Source organism: Mustelus asterias, chromosome 12 (assembly GCF_964213995.1).
Source record: "Mustelus asterias chromosome 12, sMusAst1.hap1.1, whole genome shotgun sequence".
NCBI lineage: Eukaryota > Metazoa > Chordata > Chondrichthyes > Carcharhiniformes > Triakidae > Mustelus > Mustelus asterias.
Genome location: NC_135812.1, coordinates 105,208,201 through 105,224,716, shown reverse-complemented (window position 1 = coordinate 105,224,716; position 16,516 = coordinate 105,208,201). Strand labels below are relative to the sequence as shown.

Below are 16,516 nucleotides of genomic sequence, written 5' to 3'. Positions count from 1 at the left end.
TCTAGCCTCTTGTGCAGCCCCAATTTTAACTGTCCTTGCACTAGTGGCCAAACCTTCAGTTGCTGAGGGTCCAAGCTCAATAAGACCCTCACTACATTTCTCCACCTCTCTACCTTACTTTCCTTGTTTAAGATACACCTTAAAACCTAACTCTTGGTTAACGCTTTTGGTCATCTGACCTAATATCTCCTTATGCAGTTTGACGTTATTCTTTGTTATATAATGGTGTTGGGAAGCATATCGGGATATTCAAGGTTCCATATAAATATAAGTTGTTGTTCCACTCTAAATGTCTCGACAGCTCTACCTAGGAGTCCACTCAACATGTTCTGTTTGAAGAACATCTTGACACTAACCCTAAATCTTCGACTTGCCTTATCCAATGTTTTACCGACACAGTTTAAATTGACGGAGCATTCTGAATTTACCCCAACAACGCAGTTTCCTATTTCATGCCCTTTTGTAAGGTCCCCTCTCAGTGACAGTAGTGGCTAAGTTCAATGCTGTGACACGCATTGTTCTCTTTACAGCTGCCTTCAAGTGCACCACCTGTTACATAATGTGCAAAAAGCAAACATTCTGAGAACATTGGATAAAAGCAAATTACTGCGGATGCTGGAATCTGAAACCAAAAGAGAAAACGCTGGAAAATCTCAGCAGGTCTGGCAGCATCTGTAAGGAGAGAAAAGAGCTGACGTTTCGAGTCCAGACGACTCTTTGTCGAGGCTTTGTCAAATTTTGAGAACAGTCTACTACAATTATGGGCTACTTATTATTGAGCACCATTTGCATCCTTTCCTTTCATTGTTATCATACTTTTCCTTGAATTTATGTTTTCTTGTACCATAGAACCATAGAAAATTACAGCTCAGAAACAGGCCTTTTGGCCCTTCTTCTCTGTGCCGAACCATTTTTTGCCTAGTCCCACTGACCTGCACTTGGACCATATCCCTCCACACCCCTCTCATCCATGAACCCGTCCAAGTTTTTCTTAAATGTTAAAAGCATTTACCACTTTAGCCGGCAGCTCATTCCACACTCCCACCACTCTCTGCGTGAAGAAGCCCCCCCTAATATTCCCTTTAAACTTTTCTCCTTTCACCCTTAACCCATGCCCTCTGGTTTTTTTCTCCCCTAGCCTCAGCGGAAAAAGCCTGCTTGCATTCACTCTATCTATACCCATCAAAATCTTATACACCTCTATCAAATCTCCCCTCAATCTTCTACGCTCCAGGGAATAAAGTCCCAACCTATTCAATCTCTCTCTGTAACTCAGCTTCTCAAGTCCCGGCAACATCTTTGTGAACCTTCTCTGCACTCTTTCAACCTTATTTACATCCTTCCTGTCACTAGGTGACCAAAACTGTACACAATGTGTTAATAAAGTGAAAGGTAGCATTTACAAGGAACAAACTTATTTTGTCACTCAAGCTCAGTGCAATGCACTCCCAGGCCAGGTGCAAGATTAGAAAGTAAAAAGTCTACTCCAAGATTAGAAAGTAAAAAGTCTACTCCTAAGTTGTTCCTAAGTGCATGACGGAACAAGTCATTTCACACTATTTTCAGGACACTACATACCTCATCTTTACCTCCTGCAGCTCCAAGCACACCATCTGGCAGCGCTGTTCCAGTTCTCCTTTCTCCTGGGTTAGTTTCTGTCGCAGCAGATTGCTATTCTCGGCCTCTACGGTCAGCTGCTGTACGCGAGCCTCCAGTTCTTTCACCATTTGGTTCTGTGGGCGCAAACAACTAATTAAATACACTCCCGACCCCAAGGTTTGTTAATATAAACTATGGGTTTGAGGATACACCAATCCACCAAACAGATCACTTCTGAATATAGTCAGGTAACATGAAGCAACTTCTGTGGGCACAATCTGTCAGATTTTGCTTCCTGTCCGTGGAAAAGGGCAATTTAAATTCAAATGTCTTCTCAACTGAAATAAATGCACTGACTATGTCTTGACATATATGAGCCCAATTCAATCGTCACAACATGATTTTCTCTACACGCCCTCAATACATCCTCAATGGGTACTTACAGCCCAAAATGTCACAATATTCAGTGATGTGGAGATGCCGGCGTTGGACTGGGGTGGGCACAGTAAGAAGTCTCACGACACCAGGTTAAAGTCCAACAGGTTCATTTGGAATCATGAGCTTTCAGAGTGCTGCTCCTTCACCAGGCGAGGGGAGAGTTGGGTTCACAAACACGGCATTTATAGACAAAAACTCGCATTCCAACCATTATCTTGCAATTGAGTCTCTGTCTATATGTGCCGTGTTTGTGAGCCCAACTCCCCACTCACCTGATGAAGGAGCAGCGCTCCGAAAGCTCGTGATACCAAATAAACCTGTTGATTTTGAACCTAGTGTTGTGAGATTTCTTACCACAATCAGTGCTTCTCTTTGGATTCCTGCCATTTTCCGAGTCCAAAACTGTGGCTGGTGCACAACAGATGATGATTTGAGGTCAAATGTTTGCTTCGTAAGTTCACTGAAAATCTAAAGCTCAACAATATATTTCTGGCAACAGCTATAAATTAAAGTGCAAAAAATGCTTTTCATTTAAAGATATTGCTTTCTGTTCCCAGTTTACATTTGAAGAACTTCTGAGCAGCCAAGTCATAAATCAGATATCTGATCCACAACAGGGTGAGTGTTAGCCTGTTAAGAAACTCAGAGATGGATTTAAGGGATTTTTAAAAATTTGATTTGATTTACTATTGTCACATGTATAAAAGTATTGTTTCTCACACGCTATACAAAGCATAGAGAAGGAAAGGAGAGAGTGCAGAATGTAGTGTTACAGTCATAGCTAGGGTGTAGAGAAGGATCAACTTAATATGGGGTAGATCCATTCAAAAGTCTGACGGCAGCAGGGAAGAAGCTGTTCTTCTGTCAGTTGGTACGTGATCTCAGACTTCTGTATCTTATTCCCGACGGAAGAAGGTGAAAGAGAGAATGTCGGGGGTGTGTGGTGTCCTTGTTTATGTTGGCTGCTTTTCCGAGGCAGTGGGAAATGTAGATGGAATCAATGGATGGGAGGATGGGTAAAAAGTTAGAAGCAAGGTATATTTTGGGTAAGTTTAATTTAATATTTCTGCAGCTGGAAGGGAACTTGTGGATGGATTGCGTGTTGAAATAATGTTTGGCTATTCAGTGGTTAACTTCAGTTCCTGCCAAAATTCAAAGCGATCTACCACAGCAACAAGTTTAGAAGTCAGAAGGAAGGGTGGGGCCGGAGAACTCTGTCTTCATAACTGTAGCAAAAGTGTGGCAGGTATTATTGAGACATGAGAGGGAACTGGGAAAAAGATTGCTCTCTCAGTACCGTTGAAGGTTGAGAAAGGCTGTAAAAATGGAGTAAACTTGTAAGAAAGCCAGCTCAACAGACTTAGAGAACAGTGTGGGAAAATAGATTTCAGAATACTCAAACTAAATAGAAAATAAGGTATATTCCAGAAGTGTAATAATTCTGCAAAGCTCAGTCTTCTGTCACCAAGAAACTCTTCATTGACAACAAGAAGGAAGAGCCACACACGTGCTTACATGTAATCCATAAGACCATAAGACATAGGAGCAGAATTAGGCCACTCGGCCCATCGAGTCCGCTCCGCCATTCAATCATGGCTGAAATTTTTCTCATCCCCATTCCCCTGCCTTTTCCCCATAACCCCTGATCCCCTCATTAATCAAGAACCTATCTATCGCTGTCTTAAAGACACTCAATGAACTGGCCTCCACAACCTTCTGCGGCAAAGAGTTCCACAGATTCACCACTCTCTGGCTGAAGAAATTCCTCCTCATCTGTTTTAAAGGATCGTCCCTTTAATCTGAGGTTGTGCCCTCTGGTTCTAGTTTTTCCTACCAGTGGAAACATCCTCTCCACGTCCACTCTATCCAGGCCTCGCAGTATCCTGTAAGTTTCAATAAGATTCCCTCTCATCCTTCTAAACTCCAACGAGTACAGACCCAGAGTCCTTAACCGTTCATAACGGCATAATGCTTCATAAAAGCATAATTGCTTTTTCTTACAGGTGAAGATTCTTGACTTAAGGAGATTATCCGGAGAGAAAAAAATTTGCTCTTACTCCTTGTTGCCAATGTAATAATTCTGCCAAGGCCAGTCTTCTGTCACCAAGAAACCTTTTATTGACCACAAAAAGGAAGTGCCGCACTCACGACTTACAACCTGTAGTCTGTACCTGGGGATCTACAACAACGGTCCAGGGTTGAAGCAATGGGTTTTAACCCCCCGCTGCTCACTTCCTATTGGGTGAGCCTCGGCTTATTCAATAAGAGAGTTTGTGCTCCACAAATCCCATGGGGAGATCTATCAATGATCCCCTGAGCCCGTCATAACAAGGCGAAATCAGGGAAAAGAGAAACACGAGCTCAGAGTTAAAGAAGCCATTCTATTTAACTAGATTTATAGTTGCAAGAGGACTTTGATAGGCAACTGAAATTTTTGAAATAATTCTATTAAGAAGCTGTACCTTGAAAGTTAAAGAAATCGACAGTGAGAAGAAACAGTAATCCAGCTGAGGCAGAGGAAACTGAGAGATTGGTTCGAAATTCTGACAGGAATAACTGCTAAAAGTGAGTTAAAAATTCACCGATAAAAATTACCTGGGGAAATTCTGAGGAAGAATCCACAAACTGCAAACTTGTGTGCTAATGAGACCATTGTAGCTTTGAATGTACTATGTCATCCATGTTAATCTTAAAACCTGTGTATATTTGCTAAGGGAGAGAAAATGATTATTGTAATATAATCCATTTCTTCCATATTTAATAAATGTTTTCTTTTGTTGATAAGAACTAATTAGTGGTCCTGTGACTCTGTTTCCTCTCGGTTTGATAAAAAAAATAAATGAAAGTTATGGTCTTTGAGACAGGGTTCCATTCTGGGATCTTGCCATCCAGTTATCACACCAACTCGGATCCTAACATAACCCAAACGTCTTTCCATATTCTTGAACTATATAAGGATTAGTAGTTAGAATAAGGAATCTGGGTGACTTCATTGGTAGATATTAGTGAGTAGTGAAAATGAACTGAGAGTCCACACTCTTGAACATATTCAACCTGTTCTGCTCATGGTTAAAATAAAAGATCCAGTAGGTCTGAGATAGTACTGGGAACCCTGACATTCAGTCAGCTCTCTCTCTACTATTTGGAAACACGCTGATCCTCAATAATATAATTATAACCACAAACAGCAACTGGTGTATTTATTAATGGTTACTCCATTCTTGAAGTTACAAAGCCAATGCTCAGAGTGGACCGGGCAAACCCAAATCCCTCTCCTTGCTTGCTCCAAAAGCCAAATTCAAATTGAATCCAATTCATGGTCCAAAAAAGGGAGACAAACAAGATTCAAACTGACAAGATAAGAAAGCATTGCACCCCACCTTGGGCTTGATCAGATGCTTGATCTGAGCCAAAAGGCATCTGAAACTCAAAGTGTTGTAGGTGAATGGAATGCATTCTGCACATGAATTGAGAAATTTGCGAGTGGGTTTTATACCGTGCTCCAAAATGTCACAAGTTTAAAGTAATTATTTTTGAAACACTGAAGCATTATACTTTGTAGAAAGTCATTTTTGAAACATAAACATGTGATATCAAACATCTGTTGTTCATAAACTAAAAGTATGCTTCAAGCGTTTAATGGCCAGGCCGCATAAATAATTACTCCTGCTGGAACCCACAAATAGGTACAGCTGTTGTCTGATTAAGCAGAAAGGAAGATTATTCAGTCACAGGCAAGTATTTTGCTCACCACAAAATTAGTAAAGTCAGCAAATTAACAGGAGAAATAACAAAAAACACCAGTCTCTCCAAGAGGGAAAATCACAGGCCTTCCTCTGATTTGAATTGATTTGTCACATGGATTGGGATACAGTGAAAAATATTGTTTCTTGTGTGCTATACAAAATATACCGTTCATTGAGCACATAGGGGAGAAGGATAGGCTGCAGAATGTCGTAGAAAGATTAACTTAACATAAGGCCATTCAAAGGCCTGATGGCAGCAGAGGAGAAGCTGTTCTTGAGTCAGTTGGTATGTGATCTCAGACTTTTGTATCTTTTTCCCAACGGAAAAGGTGAAAGAGAGTACGTCCAGGCTACGTGGCGTCCTTGATTATGCTGTTTGCTTTTCCGAGGCAGCGGGAAGTGTAGACGGAGTCAATGGATGGGAGGCTGGTTTGCGTGATGGACTGGACTATGTTCACAACCCTTTTGTAGCTTCTTGCGGTCTTGGTCAGAGCAGGAGCCATACCAAGCTGTGATATATCCGGAAAGGATGCTTTCTATGGTGCATCTGTAAAAATTGGTGAGAGTCGTAGCAGACATGTCGAATTTCCTTAGCCTTCTGAGAAAGTAGAGGCATTGGTGGGCTTTCTTAACTATAGCGTCGGTGTGGAGGGACCAGGACAGGTTGTTGGTGGTTTGGACCCTAGAAACTTGAAGTTCTCGCAAATTTCCACTTCATCCCTGTTGATATAAATAGGGTAAGAGTTTTAACAACACCAGGTTAAAGTCCAACAGGTTTATTTGGTAGAAAGTGCCATTAGCTTTCGGAGCCCTGCTCCTTCATCAGATGGAGTGGATATCATAGAAACATAGAAAAACTACAGCACAAACAGGCCCTTCGGCCCACAAGTTGTGCCGAACACATCCCTACCTTCGAGACCTACCTATAACACTCCACCCTATTAAGTCCCATGTACTCATCCAGGAGTCTCTTAAAAGACCCTACTGAGTTCGCCTCCACCACCACTGACGGCAGCCGATTCCACTCGCCCACCACCCTCTGTGTGAAAAACTTACCCCTAACATCTCCCCTGTACCTACCCCCCAGCACCCTAAACCTGTGTCCTCTCGTAGCAGACATTTCCACCCTGGGAAAAAGCCTCTGAGAGTCCACCCGATCTATGCCTCTCAACATCTTATACACCTCTATTAGGTCTCCTCTCATCCTTCGTCTCTCCAAGGAGAAAAGACCGAGCTCCCTCAGCCTATCCTCATAAGGCATGCCACTCAATCCAGGCAACATCCTTGTAAATCTCCTCTGCACCCTTTCAATCTTTTCCACATCCTTCCTATAGTGAGGCGACCAGAACTGAGCACAGTACTCCAAGTGGGGTCCGATGAGGGTCTTATATAGCTGCATCATTATCCCCGGACTCCTAAACTCAATCCCTCGATTGATAAAGGCCAGCACATCATATCCACTCCATCTGACGAAGGAGCAGGGCTCCGAAAGCTAATGGCATTTGCTACCAAATAAACCTGTTGGACTTTAACCTGGTGTTGTTAAAACTCTTACTGTGTTTACCCCAGTCCAACGCCGGCATCTCCACATCATGATATAAATAGGGGCATGTCCTCCACTATGCTCCCTGAGGTTGATGACTATTTCCTTCATTTCACTGACATTGAGGACAGCATTTTCCGGTCTCACTCACCCCGAAACCTGAAAATCCCATCCGAGATCAACTGACCTTTCCATGGTCCGCCCCTCGCCCACTCCGATTCCCGTGGCGAGCGGGACGGTAAAATTCACCCCTTAGTGAGAGATTATTGTCGTTGCACCATTCCACCAGATTCTCTATCTCTTTCCTGTACTCCGTCTCATAACTGTTTGAGTTCTGACCCAATACGATGATGTCATCAGCAAACTTGAAAATGGAGTGGGAGGGGAATTTGGCCACACAGTCATGCTCGGAAACATAAAGCTTTCACTTCCTTTCAATCATAGAAAAGTGAATAGCAGAAGGGGAAAGAAGAATCGTAAAGGTATGAGATGGACATAAAATATGCAAAGAGAAACATACCATCCACACAATAGAAGCAACCAATAAATTTGTCCTTCCTGTAGCAAGATACAAGAGTGGCACTGCGACTTCTGGGCTGTTGGTAGTCACACTCCAATTTATTCATAAATTTCTAAGCATTGCTATACCCTCATGTCAAATGAAATGAAGTGATCTGGGACCAGGAGGTACAATTTACTCAATCCCTTCAGCTAATACTAGAGTAATTAGAGTCATAGAATCATAGAGGTTTACAGCATGGAAACAGGCCCTTCGGCCCAACATGTCCATGCCACCCTTTTTTTTAAAAACCCCTAAGCTAATCCCAATTGCCCGCATTTGGCCCATATCCCTCTATACCCATTGTACCCATGTAGCTATCTAAATGCTTTTTAAAAGACAAAATTGTACCAGCATCTACTACTACCTCTGGCAGCTCGTTCCAGACACCCACCATCCTCTGTGTGAAAAAATGGCCCCTCTGGACACTTTTGTATCTCTCCCCTCTCACCTTAAACCTATGCCCTCTAATTGGAATGACAATGAGAGGTTGGAAACTTTGGGGCCAATTCTACCTGGCAAAAATGGGAGAGTCAGCAGTTAGTATCAGCCAGATGACTTACACAGTACCATCCAGCTCCAAACCCACTGTTTGGAATTTGAATTCATGCATCTGAGCATTGAAACATAGAAACCAGAAACAAAAGTAGGCCGTTCAGCCTTTCGAGCCTGCTCCATCCACACAATAGAAGCAACCAATAAATTTGTCCTTCCGAGCCTGCTCCTTTATTCATTTTGATCATGGATGATCCCTTTTCCCCCATTTCCTTGATCCCTTTAGCCCTTAGAGCTATATCTAATTTCTTCTTGAAATCAGACAATGTTCTGGCCTCAACTGCATTCTGTGGGAGTGAATTCCACACATTCACCACCCTCTGGTGAATAAATTTCTCCTCGCCTCAGTTCTAATAGGTTTATCCCTTATCCTCAAACTATGACCCCTAGTTCTGAACTCCCCCACCAATGGGAACATTCTATCTGAATCTACCCCATCTAACCCTGTTAGAATTTTATAAGTTTCTATGAGATCCCCTCTCACTCTTCTAAACTCCAGTGAAAAAAAATCCTAACTGAGATAGTCTCTCCTCATAAGACAGATCTGCCATCCCAGGAATCAGCCTGGTAAAGCTTCGCTGTACTCTCTCTTCCTCAGATAAGGACACCAAAACAGCACTCAATAGTCCAGGTGTGGCCTCACCAATGACCTATACAATTGCAGCAAAACATCCCTATCCTTTTATACTCAAATCCTCTCACTGTGAAGGCCAGCATACAATTTGCCTCCTTTACTGCCTGCTCTACCTGCGCACTTACTTTTGCAATACACAAAGACTCCAAAATCTCGCTGAGTATCGACCTCTCTCAATTTACACCATTTAAGTAATAATCTGTCTTCCTATTATTGCTACCAAAGTGGATAACCTCATGTTATACTGCATCTGCCATGCACATGCTCACACGCTCAGCCTGTCCAAATCACACTGAAGCATCTCTACATCCTCCTCACAGTTCACCCTCCCACCCAACTTTCTATCATCTGCAAATCCCCCTTCCTCTCTCTCTCTGTCTGGCTGCTTGTTCCTCTGGCAGTTTGCAGTCTGCCTATTTCTTCTGTCTCTCTGCTCATTCCCTCCCTCTCTGTCTCTCTCTTTTTTTCTCTCTCTCTGTCTGTCTGCTTATTCACCCCCCTCTCTCTAAGTGGCTGTTCATTCCCTCCCTCTTACTCCCTCTCTCTGCCTTACTCTTTCTCTGTGGCTGCTCATTCCTCTTGCAGTTTGCAGTCTTCTTCCAAGTCTTTAATATGTAATGTGAACAGTTGAGGTCCTAGCACAGATCCCTGCGGAAGCCCACTAGTCACTGACTGCCAAACAGAAAAAGACCCATTTATGCCAACTCTTTGCTTCCTATCTGCTAACCACCTTTCTATCCATCTCAATACATGACCTGCAATCCCATGTGCTTTAACTTTACATAGTAGTCTGTTATGTGAGACCTTGTCAAAAGCCTTCTGAAAGTGTAAATAAACCACACCCATTTGTTCTCCTCGGTCAACTCTACTAGTTACATCCTCAAAAAATTCCAATAGATTCGTCAAGCATGATTTCCGTTTTGTAAATCCATGCTGACTTTGTCGATTATAACACTGCCTTCCAAATGCCGAGTTATGAAATCCTTGGTAATTTACTCTAGCAACTTCTCTAGTACCGAAGTTAGGCTCACTGGTCTATAGTTCCCTGTTTTCTCTCTACCTCCCTTTCTGAATAGCGAGGCCCACTTGGGGGTCCTTCTGTAAATATTCAGATCAGGGTCAGATGACATCCTTGTGCGTGGCTGCAATTTTAAGAGCGGTGAGGCCATCATGCTGACATATATTTATACATCCCTCCACTGCATCACCACTATCAGGAAGGAGGTCTGTAGACAACTATTAGATTCTTGTATCCTCTTGTTCCCCAGTAGTATTTGCACTATTTGATCACCTTTACTGAAGTCCTTCTTTCTGCTTCTGCAGTTGTGTGCTTGATCAATATTGCTGCTGCCCTGTTCTCTCCCGATTTCCCAATGTCCTCCAAAGATCCTATAGTCCGGAATAGTTAACTCTAAATCATGCCAGCTTGCAGCCTCTAATGGTTACCACATCACACATTTGCAGCTGATTTGTGCTGCTTGCACTTGCTGTGTTTCTTGTGCCACATGCACCTGTCTTCCTCTTGCTTGTGACATTTTGCTGTTTTACAAATTTAAGTTCAAGTTGGACAGCCCGGTGACAGCACTGTTTATTGTTAGGTGGTTTGCCTTCAATCCTGCCACAAATTTTCATAGGCTACATTCATTCATTGTAAGGCTAACAATTGGCTGCGACATGACAACTTTCAGATGGTCCACCCTATTTTTAACTAATGTCATCACTTTGACATTTGTAACTCAACTATCACATTCGTGTCTGCACAGAGCATTTACCTGGCTAATTGTCCCTATCTTGTCCATATATCTTGCTGGCCTTTCCCTCAGTGTTACTGTTTGAGTTACAGGATTTACAGTATGTTTATCTCCCCTCCCGCCACCACTCAGTTAAAATGTTTCTCCATTGGCTTATTTAACCTTTATACCCACAACACTCTGTCGATAGTCAACCAGACACCAGCATCTCTACTCCTAACAACATACTGGGTCACCATACTCTGAAACATCTACACCAGAACACACCAGCTTTCCCAAGATTGTTTATCTGACTGTGAAGCCGTGTAATTGAAGCTCAAAGAATGTAAATTGATTTACTTTGTGCATCTGCATACATTTTGGGTTGGACTTTCTGGCCGTGCTCGCCCCAAAACTGGAAAATCCCACCAGGTCAACGGATCTTTGCATGGTCTGTCTCTGCCTGCTACGATTCCTGTGGCGGGCAGGATGGGAAGCCACCCCCGTCCCCCAACCCCGTGTTCATCTGGAATGAGGTTGGCTGCCTCTTTGTTAAGCTGTGGAGATGCCGGCGTTGGACTGGGGTAAACACAGTAAGAAGTTTAACAACACCAGGTTAAAGTCCAACAGGTTTATTTGGTAGCAAAAGCCACACAAGCTTTCGGAGCTCCAAGCCCCTTCTTCAGGTGAGTGGGAATTCTGTTCACAGATTCTGTTGTTAAACTTCTTACTGTCCTTGTCAAGCAGCATGGACACAATGGGCAGAATCTTCCAACCGTTTAAACCAGTGGGATTTTCTGATACCGTTGCAGTTATTTGGAGATTTGGTTGAGTGCCAAATTCTCCATCCTTGCTTGCAGCAGCGGCGGGGAGTCAACGGCTAGAAGATCCCGGCCAATGATCCACATTGCCTCATGTTTTAGTGGTTTCTATGATTCGTTCAGTTGAGGCAGGTCCAAATTATACATGCAGCACACATCCTTCCAGATTCTGATCCTCCCAAACCTATGAACTTAACACATAAGAACATAAGAACTAGGAGCAGGAGTAGGCCATCTGGCCCCTCGAGCCTGCTCCGCCATTCAATAAGATCATGGCTGATCTTTTCGTGGACTCAGTTCCACTTACCCGCCCGCTCACCATAACCCCTAATTCCTTTACTGTTCAAAAATCGTTAAAAACATTCAATGAGATCGCCTCAACTGCTTCACTGGGCAGGGAATTCTACAGATTCACAACCCTTTGTGTGAAGAAGTCCCTCCTCAACTCAGTCCTAAATCTGCTTCCCCTTATTTTGAGACTATGCCCCTAGTTCTAGTTTCACCTGTCAGTGGAAACAACTTCCCTGCTTCTATCTTATCTATTCCCTTCACAATCTTGTATGTTTCTATAAGATCTCCCCTCATTCTTCTGAATTCCAATGAGTATAGCCCCAGTCTACTCAGTCTCTCCTCATAAGCCAACCCTCTCAACTCCGGAATCAACCTAGTGAATCTCCTCCGCACCCCCAGTGCCAGTATATCCTTTCTCAAGTAAGGAGACTAAAACTGTACACAGTACTCCAGATATCCTTTTTCAGGTTATAGTTTTTTGAATTATTCCCATTTGCTCCATATTTGGCCTCTGCCACAGCTCTGATTCTCATCATTCCATCATTGTCAGCCATGCCATCAACTGCCCAGGTCCTAAAGCTCTAGAATGATCTTCCTAAAGTTCTCCATCTCTCTCTCTCCTCCAATAGGATGCTTTTTAAAAATTTACCTCTTTGACCTCTCTCCTGCAATTCCTCCTTACATAGTTCCATGTCACATTTTATTTGACAACCTTCCTGTCGAGTGCCTCAAGATGTTCTCCTACATTAAAGGTCCTATAAAAATGCAAGTTGTTGGTTCTGTAGTTAGTGCGCTCGGATTTTAGCCCAAGACAGTGTCTGGAAAGATGTTGTCAGTAGCAAAGAGTCTGTAGCTCCATTTTCTGAAACTTACGACCTAAATACCCCCACCTCCCTCTCTTCCTTCAACATGGTCCTCACAACTCACTTCTTTGTCTAAGTTTTAGACTAGTATTTCTTACCTCAAAACTGTCTTTCAATGTCTTTGTAAATCGTTATGCTGAAGACACTATAAATACAAACCTTTGTACATACAAACAACAGTGGAAACAGATGAAAATTAGTCTTTGTAATGGTTTCACTTTAGAATTGGAGTCTTTCTCCTCTTCTTCATATTATAAAAGAGATAGCCAAACAAACATTTATAATCTTAACTTTATTGTCTATAAGCCCACAGGTGACACTTAACTCTGGTGATCAAGTTGAAATGTTTTATCTGATGCAGTATTTTCGATTGGACTACTATTCACTGAAACGTGAGACTGTTCCATCGTTCCATAAAGAAGTCATCTCTGGGCTATTTTGTTTCAAACCCAATGATGACCTCACAGTTGTTCACGCCTATTGTCATGTTTCTGGTTAAAAGCGGCCATCAAACATCCTGTACATGGGAGATTGGCCTGGAGATAGTTGGATTCCCCAACTGAAGCTACTGGGATAAATACAGGGGGAAAAAATCGTCAATCAACAGAAGCAGCTGGTGATGACAGCATCATCATTAGAAATGACCACCAACAGATCAAGATAGCTTACTGTGTGTAGACACTGATTGACAATGGCCTGCAAGATCCATTATATCCAACAGCAACACTGATTACATGTACTTATGAGAGATACGGTGAAAGATCTGTAGTTCATGCACAGTCACCATTAAAAACCTCAAGGAAAGATAAATAGTTTGTCTTTAGTTGGAATGTGACTGATAAATATTTTAAAGGACCAAATAATCTATTGTGGAAAGGAAAGAGAAAGCATTCTAAAATTATACAGGGTGTTATGTTCTAAACTAGGCAGCCAGGAATCTCAATCTTCCTTTCTTTCCTTTCCAACAGAAATGATATAAGCTGGTTGTTGAATAAATCTCTCTGTGTTCCCAAAGGGATAGTGAATCCAGGGGATCTGGAAATCCCTTAATTGATTAGTTTGTGAATATGGCTTTTAAAACAGTATTTCTTTATGATCAGAAAAGGGCCAGTGACAAAAACCATTCACAGATGCCACACTTCACAATAACAAAAGTGCTCATTACCCAAAGCAAACATGTTGTCCTCTGCGTTTGGATCACAATCCAACAATAGTTTTTAATAAAACTCATTGGTACTGTTTATCTATACTTTTTAAGTTGGTCGTGGGCATCAATCATTGGCTTTTTTTAGCGTGTGCAATAACCACCGAACCAGGGAACAGCTTCCGCAGTGGTTAAATGAAGCTCCCAGAGACTCTCCACTATAATTCATCAGGGGACAGTCTGTCATGTGAGTCATTGATTGGGGGGCGCCACAGCTGCAGGCCGGGTTCCCCGCAAGGCCCCACTTGTGCCGATTTGCTGCACAAAGACCTTGATCAGTGAGGAAATGGTTGAGGTGTGCCCAATGTTGGCAGGCAGGTTGAAGCCAGGTGGGCAAGTTGTGGAACGTATGATAAGGGAGTGGTTTTTAGTCGGTTGCATTTCTGCTATTATTCCTTGGTACTGTGGTCTTAGCCATTCAGGCTGGCATGATAGGAAGCGAGCAACAGATGGATTGGTAAGGTTCTTGTGTAGCAGCAGGTTTGGGTTGATGTAAACTTTGCCAAGGAGCTTTCTTGTTGCAATCTCCGAGAGGGCGGGATGTTGCTCAGGGCTGGGAGCCGAGTTAATCAGAGTTGATATGCATTGTGTTGTTGAGCTAGGTATCTACAAGACTGGTATAGGATGAGTTGGAACATACTGGTGCTCAGTATTCTGCAGTCCAGTAGACGATGGCAAAGCTGAGGTCCTTAAGGTTTGAGCATCTGCACCCCTTGAAGAGGCAGCAAGTTTGCTGAGGAAGTTGTTTCACATTTTGCTGCTGTCTTGCTCAAATCTTTTGATATCAGATCATTTGGGTTTAATTCATACCAATAAACTTTTAGAGTGCATTTGATAGTTTATTTGATGACAGAAAACACAATACAAAATCTAATAAAAATAACACTGTTGCAGTAGAAAGATGATTTATTAATTATATGGAGAGGTTTCTTCGTCTCAATCATCTTCCCTGAAGTGATTAACTGGGATACAATCTAATGTCACAAATTGCTTCCCAAAACTTGTCCAAATGATCAGCCTTCGTCTGCAAGCCTAAAAGTCAAAGTCAGCAGGTCAGCTGCTATTGGGAGCAAAACAGGTAATTCATAGGAATATAGGAGCAAGACGAGCTCAATCACTCCTTCAGCCTTTCAATGAGATTACGGCGGAATTGTATTTAACTCCATCTAGCTTCCTGGTTCCATAAAAACAAACTATTAATATCAATTTTGAATGTTTCAATTGACTCCAAAACCTCAACAGCTTTTTGGAGGAAGAGAATTTCAGATTTCCACTACTCTTTGTGTGGAGAAATGTTTCCTGACATCTGCCTTGGACAGAATAGTTCTACTTTTGAGATTATTGGCCGGTATTTTACGACCTCGCTCGGGCAAGGCTCGTAAAATCCCGCCCGAGGCCAACGGAGAATTCCGTTCTGTGAGCCGCACCCACCCCGATTCCAGGGCGGACGTGGCGGTAAAATTCCGGTATATGTATCACCTGGTTCTGGACTCCTACACCAGACAAAATGGTTTCTTTCTGCTGTATCGAATCATTTTAATCAGCACCACCTCAATTACGAGTCTTTAATCCTCTGTACTCGTGGGGACACAAGTTTAATTTAACCCTCGAAGTCCTGCTAGCATTCTGAGGGATTTGCACCGCACCTCCTGCGCTGTTAGTATATCCTTCCCGAGGTACAATATCCAGAACTGAACATAATACTTCAGATTCCAATCCTGTTCCTACAAACTACATTCACTTGTCGACTTTCCAGCAGGAATCATTAATCGACATCCAGGATGAGAAATCTTAGCCAATTTCTTTCTCCTTAACTCAAGAACACCTGGGTTATTTGGAACCATCATTCTGTTATGTCCTGATCTAATAATGAAGTCAATTGTTTAAGTCGAACTCTTGGATTTATGTAAATATGGAAATCTATTGTTTGCATAAAGATTCTATTTTGCCAAAAGGCTACCACATTCTGTAGAATGCAAAAATCAGCGTTGATATACACACTTGTGCCAGCAAAATGTGCTGCATGGTCACACCTTCATGCTTTTGATTACCAGCAAACATGACTTTTCCATTAGTCTGACTAAAATTGGGCTTTATAGTGAATATTTATCCTAAATAACTAATCACTACAGTAGGGGAATTTTCACCAAATCAATTCTTCAGCGCTATTACACATACAAGAAAATCATTCTACACAGTTTGATGGGGTTATACAACACCACATTCTCGCAACGAAGTTTGAACAATAAGCTCAAGTCTGAACATTACTTTTGGGATTGCAGTTTAAAATATCCTTCTTCTCCTCCCTATGCTAATTATAAACACGGATTAAAAAGTGAATGAGAAAAGGGATGTGGTGATGCATCTTTTGTTTGGCTTTTTGGTCTCTGCCTTCTGGCCTAGAAAACACAAGTGTGACGCCACTGAAACAGGATCCAGTCAAGTAAGCTTTGTCTGGGCAATTAAATCTATCACATGATGAAGAACTTTCATCTGACCATTGCTGACATGGTCAAAGGTTAACAGCAGCCAA

General features: G+C 42.3%; 1 protein-coding gene across 3 annotated transcripts in view; it reads right to left on the bottom strand.

Annotated features, from left to right (window-relative positions):
- cep112 (centrosomal protein 112) overlaps positions 1 to 16,516 on the bottom strand; it is a 483,816-nt gene that overhangs the window by 299,528 nt on the left and 167,772 nt on the right. For all 3 annotated transcript variants that reach the window (XM_078226009.1, XM_078226010.1, XM_078226011.1), the window contains one exon: positions 1,579 to 1,733. In XM_078226009.1, the coding sequence (XP_078082135.1) occupies positions 1,579 to 1,733 (155 nt within the window). The remainder of the gene's footprint in view (positions 1 to 1,578; positions 1,734 to 16,516) is intronic.